At 40.6% G+C, this 8,883-nt stretch overlaps 1 protein-coding gene across 3 annotated transcripts in view; it reads left to right on the top strand.

Moving 5' to 3' along the window:
• Window positions 1–2,603: 2,603 nt before the first annotated feature.
• Window positions 2,604–8,883, top strand: part of LOC134295054 (probable leucine--tRNA ligase, mitochondrial) — a gene marked incomplete at its 5' end in the record, with an annotated part of 53,832 nt that continues 47,552 nt past the window's right edge. For all 3 annotated transcript variants that reach the window (XM_062966999.1, XM_062966997.1, XM_062966998.1), the window contains 1 exon segment: window positions 2,604–2,747. In XM_062966999.1, coding sequence (XP_062823069.1) covers window positions 2,604–2,747 — 144 coding nt within the window.

Genomic DNA, 8,883 nt, shown 5'->3' with positions numbered 1-8,883 from the left:
AGGTTGTGGATACTTTCCATAGATGCAGGCGAAACATCAGGAAAGAATGCGTCTGGAACATGGCCATACAGCCTGGAAAACAACAACCCAGCAATTTTGTGGTTTTTCATTTTCATGGGGGTCTTATGTCCCTAACTGCAGCAAATGTGGAAGGCTAACTGTAACACATATTTTAGGCATCTAAATATGCTAAGCATCACTTCTTATGAATAACTTCACATGTCTTGTTTCTGCCTTTCCCTTTTTTTAAAACTGTGGTCATGAAAACATTCACTAAGTAGCAAGAGTTATATCCAGGAGAAAGCGCTGTATTTAAAAATATTTGGATGGGCGGATTTCAGAAACGTCAAGGCAAAGAAAGGGATTGTAAGAAAGAAAAGAAGGGGGAGAAAAACATAGGAAATCAATATATGCTTGTATAAATTAACCATAGTTCCAAAAAGGTACTTATTTGGAGTTGATGTCTGTAAAATACATGCTCATATATAAGCCAAAGAGCTGTTAAGTATTAAAGTCATTGACTGCAAGCAGGATTTTAATAATATGTGTGATTTTTAATTTCCCTTGAGTTGAAAAGGATAAAAAAGTGACGTGTCTGTACAGAAGAGAAAAAAGATAGCTCCTCTTGAGATAAATTCCTATTATCCTGTATTCATGTAGTGTTGTTTTAATTTATGCCATTATATTATCTGTTAGTCATTAGGTAATACACAAAAGGCTATGTATTGTAAAAAGAGAAGATTTCCTTTCTTGCAGTGGTAATGTTTTGAATTTGACTGGCTTGAACAATGAGTGAATATGCCTCTCAGGGTTTTTATTGATAGAGTGATAATGCAGACTACTCAAGCAACCAAATAATTTTTACCTTCGCTTCTAAAGAAATGTCTCCGGGTTTGTGTGATAAGATGCATATCCTAACCCTGGGAATGGGGAAGAGGAACATACTGGCTCTTAATACAGCATTTCTATTCAGCAGACTATTCAGTTTAGCAGAGCATTTAGAGATAAATGCTATATAGTGGGCCCTTTGTTTCCACAGGAGTTTGGTTCCAGGACCCACTGTGGATATCAAAATCAATGAAGGCTCAAGTCCCAATATATGAGTGCCATTGTCAAAAGGTCTCCTTTATATAAAGTGGCAAAATCAAGATTTGCTTTGTGGAATAGTCAGCTCTGTGGATACAGAACCTGCGTATACAGAGGGCAGGCTTTAGCTTATTTTTGTGTAGTTCTGTTTCATCAAGAAATATCAGCAGAAGACTTGGGCTGGAAATGTTGTGCTAAAGAAGTCTAAGACCAGGATCTGAAGGGCCATGCTGTTAATGTCAAGCCTCTAGGAAGGATTTGCTTTTTTTTTTCAAATGACAGGCTTCACATGCAACATAGCAAATAATCGTGATTTAAACCAGTGATTCCCAAAGTGGGTGTTACTGCCCACCAGTGGGTGCTGGAGCGATCCAGGGGGGCAGTGATTACACCTATTAGGACACGGGGGCGGGGCCAGAGAAGGGAGGGGGCCCCTTCCCAAGTGCTGGAGACAAGACTGAGCACCTGAGGCGCCTGTTAGGACACACGGGGCGGAGCTAGAGGAGTGGGCGTGGCTTCTTCCCAAGAGCCCGAGACAGGGCTGAGAATCTATACACCTCCTGAGGTGCCTGTTAGGACACAGAGGGCGGAGCTAGGGAAGGGGGCGGGGCCTCCTTCCAAGAGCCCAAGACAGGGCTGAGCCTGTATACCTCTCCTGAGAGGCCTTTTAGGACTAAAGGGCGGGGCTAGGGGTCAGGGCGGGGCCTCTTCCCAAGAGCACAAGACAGGGCTGAACCTCTGTATACCTCCCCTGAGGTGCTTGTTAGAACACAGGGTATAGAGGTTCAGCCCCGTCAAGCATTTGGGAAGAGGCCCCGCCCCCTCCTCTAGCCCCGCCTCCTGTGTCCTAGCAGGCGCCGCAGGACAGGGATAGAAGCTCAACCCTGCCTCAGAGCTCATAACTTCGCCCATCCCAGTCCTGGCCACCCATTTGTGGCCCCGCCCACCTCACCTCCCAGCCCTGCCTTGGACTAGGGGAGAGGCTCAGCCCTGCCCTCTTGAGCAGGAGCCATGCCCACCCCTCAAAGCCACGCTCCTCTTTCCCAGGGGCGCTGAGTCATATTTTTTCTGGAAAGGGGGCGGCAGGCCAAATAAGTTTGGGAACCACTGATTTAAACTGAGGAACAGTCCAAATTAATTTGAGATACTTTATTGGAAGCTAGCATTCCACAATGTTGAAAAGCCTGAGAAATTCCATTAGGCTCATTGGAACACATCTAAAGAATCACCTTCAGTTTTGAACCAAAATTCTCTAATCATCTTTATTTGGGGTTATTATTAGTTCAGCATTTATGGTACATCCCATTTTATGTACACTTTTTAATGAGATCTTTAAAATGAAGTTTGAAAAGGAAATTATAGGTTGTGTCTCCAATTGCCATGTGCTTTTTCAGATTGGCATGTGCAGAAAATATATTTATGGTACCTGACATCCATCTGAAAAGTTGGCTGCCTATTTTTTCAGACATGCTTACTAATACTATCATTTCCCCTCTTTGATTTGTGGCATCGTTTAGGCAATGGTTAATTGGGATCCGGTGGACCAGACTGTTCTTGCTAATGAACAGGTGGATGAAAATGGCTGTTCATGGCGTTCAGGAGCAAAAGTGCAAAAGAAGTACCTCAAGCAGTGGTTCATTAAACCATCTGCCTATGCAAAGGTGTGAGTAAAAATGATTTTTTGAATATTATCAAACTGTTGTCTTTGGAGGATTATTTTCTCTTTCATTTCACTTAACATAAGAGCAAGGTGCTACCATTATAACAGTTCTGACACAAAATCTGATGGAACTGTTCTTAGTAAACATTCAGGTTTTGGGAGTTTCTTTCTTGTAAGTTGTGTTAAGCTGAGCAGCCATAACCTTACTATATAGCATAACTTTACTATAAATCGCTTTTCCCCAAGTGTCATTGTATTGTATTTGGCCAAACAAAGTGTGTGTAATTGTTAGTACCTGAACCATTTTGATAACTATGATTTCTCTTAGTATTTGATTTTATTCAGGTTTGTTTGTTTTCTTTTGTTGCTTTTGATTGATATGATATAGATAACTAAGGAGAATTTTAAACTTGTACTTTCTTATGAGAGTATTCAGCCTAGTTAGGAAATGTGTGAAGGGATGGCTTTACTTCAGCTTTTTCTTTTTCTGTTCTCATAGTTCATTAAAGTAGGAGAAATACAGGCCCGACCTCTCCTTCAGAATTCCATTGTATATTCCTTTGATACTTAAGCCACGTGTTGATATCTGTATTTTGGGGTGAAATGGGGAAGTATGCATTTGCCTAGAACACCTGAACTGGCTATAAGGATAATGTGGATAGGGTCTGTTGCTAATGGCTATGCCTCACCTTGATCACACACAACGTCTTTCTGGTATAGTGGGCTAGAATTGACCCCATCTGTTTCTTTTCAAATTGCAGTTGGTGGGTATAATAACCAGTTGCCAAAGTCAGCACTGATACACTTCTTTTCTGCAGTCTCTGTGTCTGGAACTTGGATCCTTCTTCTTTGCCTCACATGGATTTTTGTCCAAAGATATGATTTTTGTTAAGATAAAAAGATCTCTTAGAACATGACATCCTTGTGCCTTGAAGTTGTTTGCTAAAAGGTTTGTAGTAGTTACAGTGCAAGGTTGCTTTCTCTTTATGTTCTTGTAGGGCAGGGAAGGTAAGGTAACCTTTAATCTCAACCAAAGTAAAACATAAAAAATCAAATGAAAAGAAACATTGATATCATGATGAACTTCAACATACTATTGTATGTTTTTAAAATTTCATTGTGAAAGGTCAAACTTATCAGCCAGTTTCTAAACATCCTAAATCACTGCAGTTCTGGTTTTTATTTGGATGGGATCCCACCACTGAATATCAAATGCTGTAGACAAGGACTTTAAAAACTTTTTCTACTTGTGACTCCTTTCTGCCTAAGAAATTTTCCATGACTCCAGGTATATAGCTATATAAAATAGATATAAAATCAAGCATTTAATGATAATGAATCAACATTTGAAAGGCTTGTTAAACAGGCTGATTTTTCTTTTTGTGGAGTACAGCTGAAGCATTTTCTGCAGAGTGAACACTGTTTGTTGTTGCTGATTTCTGTGATTAGGTGGCTTTCAGAAGCCTTTTACTGTTGCCAAATTTTGTGACCCCCAACATTGAGCTAAGGGAACCCTATTTGGGGTCAGGACCCTTGGTTTAAGAAGCAGTGCCATAGACTATATTTCAAAGAAGGCAATGACAAAACCATCTCTGAGTATCTCTTGCCTTATGGAGCAGCCATAAGTTGACATGCAGTTTGAAGGCATATATGTGCACACACATAATTCCATTATCAACAGACAGCATGGCTCCAAGCAGGTCTCAGGTTGGAGAAGGCTACCACATGAGTGTGCCAGTCCCTTTTCCTCTAGCTAGCCTCAGCTCAGCATGGTCAGTGGAGGCCTGAGAACGCAAGACACAGATTTTCCTATCACTGGCTGGCTCACTCTGTTTACCTTGCTCAGCCCACGTGCCACTCCATTACTTTGCTGGGTGCATCTGTTCGTTTCTCAAAAGAAGAAGGAATCCTCATCCCCTTCATTGGCCAAGAGGGTGTGGGAAGCCCAACTATACAGGGTGTGCCATGTCTCAGTGGAGGAAGGAGTGTCCATCTCCTTTCGTGGCCAAGAAAGGGACCGGAAGCCCAGCTACATGGTGTGTCCCTGTCTTGGCAAAGAAAGGAATATTTGTACCCTTTCTTGACTGAGGGAAGAGTAGCATGGCCCCTTTCTTAGTGGAGGAAGAATTCTCTGTCTCCTTCCTCAGCTGAGAGAGTAACACGAAGCCTGGCTGTGCGGAGCATGCTCCTGTCTCAGCGGAAGAAGGAGACAGAAGGGGAACATGAAGATTGCATATACTGCAGCTGGGGCTTGCCATAGCTGTCACTGTTGTCTAGAGCCGTTTGTCATCCTGGTAGGAATAATGTTTATTTGTATGTTTTTTCAACTTTTGCAGGTCTCCTGTACCCCTAAACCCCACAAAAGTGAAAAATTGGCTGTAGTTAAAATCCAGCTGTTCCTGTGCCATATTTGGCCTGTTTATCCTATTACAAAGATGTTTGACCGACTTGGATATTTATATAGCTTCATCCTTTATTATAGCTTTCCATACCTGATTTTAGCTATTTGCTCAATAGCTATACTGACATGTTCTATTATTGCTACCTCACTTTTACCAATTTTGTATATAGTTCTCATTCCTTGTGGTTAGGAGTACAAGATCCTTCATGGAAGTAAATATCTGTGAGCAAAGGAATTAGTTTTTTTTTTAACCTGAAAGTACCTCTCTAAGAATTTCTAGGTCTTCCAGCATGACTCTGTAAACTTACCATTGGAAGGATCTAGAGATTCCTAGAGAGAATAAAATCTGTGACTAACACTATGTGACACGATTCTTTCCTCTGGGTTATAGGTGTCCTTTCCTAATTGGTTCTATCATAAAAACATGAGAAAAGTTTATTAAACTGTAAAAACGTGTTTTTGCGGCCTGCAAAAAAAGGTCTAAAATGGCATATTGAAAAGTTAAAAATGGCTGCCACAAAAATTACGTTTCTGAATTATAACACCTACTTTCCAAGTAAGTAGTGCACAATTAAGGGAGCAAGCTTGTTTTCTGCTGCCCTGCAGACTAGGACACGGAACAATGGCTTCAAACGACAGGAAAGGAGATTCCACCTGAACATCAGGAAGAACTTCCTCACAGTGAGGGCTGTTCGACAGTGGAACTCTCTCCCCCGGGCTGTGGTGGAGGCTCCTTCCTTGGAGGCTTTTAAGCAGAGGCTGGATGGCCATCTGTCGGGGGTGCTTTGAATGCGATTTCCTGCTTCTTGGCAGGGGGTTGGACTGGATGGCCCATGAGGTCTCTTCCAACTCTACTATTCTATGATTCTATGATTCTATAAACAGGAAGTTGAGCCACGGTGATTCATTGGGTTAAACCCTTGTGCCGGCTGAAGTGCTGACCTGAAGGTTGGGTTGCTGACCTGAAGGTTGACAGTTCGAATCTGCAAGACAGGGTGAGCTCCTGTCTGTTAGCTCTAGCTTGCAGGGACATGAGAGAAGCCTCCCAGCAGGATGGTAACACATCTGGGCATCCCTTGGGCAACGTTTCTGTAGATGGCCAATTCTCTCACACCAGAAGTGACTTGCAGTATGTCCTCAAGTTGCTTCTGACGCAATCAAAAAAATTAAACAGGAAATAACACTTTCAAACTAGAACATAATTTTTTTTCAAATGTTGTTACATAGTGTAATTAAATCCACAAAAAGTCAAAACTGCAAATGAGAGGCAACAGTATAGTACAAGTTACGATATTCAACTGTATTGCATTCCCTTCTGCTTATGTTTTACACAGTATTATGTACTGTTTTATAAACACTTTTTGATTTCCTCTTTGTAGTCATCTGTCTTCCATCTATCCATCTGTGTGCCCTTCCTCCAGTTCTTTGTTGCTGTTTTGCTTGATAAGAAACTAGTTTATTATGTCTGACAGTTTTTTCTCTTTCATTATACTTCTATTATTTAAATTATCTATATAGGTTCTCTTGCTGCGTAAACCTTAAATACAATTTGAGATGTTCATTTCTGGATGCTAATCCTTTCTCTTTGCAACATCTCACATCTGTTTTCAATCTAGGTCAGCACTTTGTTAGGTGCTTCTAGCTTCATAATTCCCTCATATCTCTGTTTCTTAGCAACTGGTGCTATTGACTGCTATCTCCAAATGATCTCAGATTTTCCTTATCTGTTGCTAGATTCTCTTCTCCGCCATGTGTTTTCTTTTTCTTGTTGCTCTACTGACTTCTCCCTATTTATTATAAATATATCTCGCTGATCAGACTAATCAACTCTTTGTGTTGACTAAAGGTGGGCAGCTTGTAGCCTTTTATCCGTTTTTGTGACCTCTTCTAGACTCCTTCCACCTTTTGAAGGTACAAAAAAGAGAATTGTCATTCCTGGGGAGTCTCCAATCATGACAATTGTCTTATCAAATAAGGGAGGCAAGCTTTTAAAAAACAGTATTGAAATATAACATAGTTACTTTTGGTTGGGGAGAGATGGGGGAAAACTGTATTTTAGAAGGAGGTGTCAGTGCATGGCACGTCCTAGAAGGGGCAAAATTGATCTCCAGATTCACAGAGATTGATCTGCCCTGCTGCAAATGAAGGTTTGTAGCTCTATGCTTGATACTGTTGCATCATCTTACAGATGATGATGATGATGATGATAACAACAACAACAACAGTAACTTTATTTTTGTACCCCACCTCCATCTCCCCAAGGGGACTCGGAGCGACTTACATGAGGACGAGCCTGGTCAACATCATAGAATATAATCACATTAAAATACATACACAGTATCATAAAATGGAATAAGACAACAATTATAAACAACATAGCAGTTGTGATAGAATAAAAACAATCTCAAACCCACCACCAATGGACCTGTAATAAAGTCCATTTCTAGGCATGGATGGGCAGGTGGGTGGGCAGAACTCATTTTGAAAATAGGGCTAATGGATAAAGTGCATAAGTCTGATGAGTAGGGGTGAGCAATGTAAGATGGGGGATAATATCTTTGGGTAGAGGACAACAGTAAAGTGAGAGTACAGATTTCAAGTCCTAATTGGAGCCAGGTTATTTAGGGGATTGATTCAAAATTGCTGCTTTCATCAGTGGTCACATATACTGTATACTAGTTCTGGCTTTAGAGTTCTTATGTTCTTGGTGTCACCTTCCTAACAGATCTTTCTGGGTTGCATCCTATTGACTTTCTTAGATAAATAGCCTTCTTTGAGTGTTATATTGCTTCCTTGCTGTCCTGCTTTAAGACTGGAACTTAAGACTGGAACTGCAGCCAGTTTTCTCCTGTATCTAATCTGAAGTTGCTTTCAGTTGAGAAAAGAAACTGGAACTCATTTTACTTCAGAGAACACTTGAGAGGTTTTTTAAATATTGTCTTGAAAGTTTAGGTGATGAATGAATGGTGGTTAAATTTTAGCCATGCTGGTCTGGCAAGCAGTATATTTTATCAGTCATTTGGGTTGTGTAAAATAAGACCCTTGTGGCAAGAGGTAGCTGAAATGAGACTGGAGTCCCTGAAGGCATGGATTCATTCCTTTTCTCCTCTGGATTTGTTTTGCTAGGTCAGCTTCAAGATCAGGTATCTGTTACCTCTTTGGAATTCACTGTGATAGCTAGCACAGCAAGAGACTTGTTTGTACTGTACTTAGCTGTGTCTACTATTGATTTTTTTTCTCTCTCCCACCTAGTTAGGTGGCTTCTGTATGACAGCTGGCTTCATGAAGAAGCACACTTTGTCCCAGTGCTATCTTTTCTCATGATTGTCCCCAGCACTACTGAGTTCCTGAAGATATTTATTTTTCCCAACAGTGCACTCAGCAGTATGCACTGCCTCTTGGCTAAAATCACATTTTGATGTTGTGCAGATAAGTGTTTTGTATATAAGTTTCATTATTTCATGACTCACAACTGTCAGCTGATGGAGTGGGTATATAGAGAAGTCAGACCTTGGAATGGTACTATTTTAGAGTATAATTCCCAACATTTATTTATTTATTTATTTATTTATTTATTTTTCAAACTTATATGCCGCCACTCCCCTAGGGCTCGGAGCGGCTTACAAGAACCGGCTAAAATCAACAATTTAAAAAACATTTTAAAAACATCATTTTTAAAAAAAATCTTTAAAACATCCTAAAAGCACCTTTTAAAACATCAGCAACAGAACTCAAA

Source organism: Anolis carolinensis, unplaced genomic scaffold, assembly GCF_035594765.1.
Source record: "Anolis carolinensis isolate JA03-04 unplaced genomic scaffold, rAnoCar3.1.pri scaffold_71, whole genome shotgun sequence".
NCBI lineage: Eukaryota > Metazoa > Chordata > Lepidosauria > Squamata > Dactyloidae > Anolis > Anolis carolinensis.
This window is presented reverse-complemented; position numbering and strand designations above follow the sequence as displayed.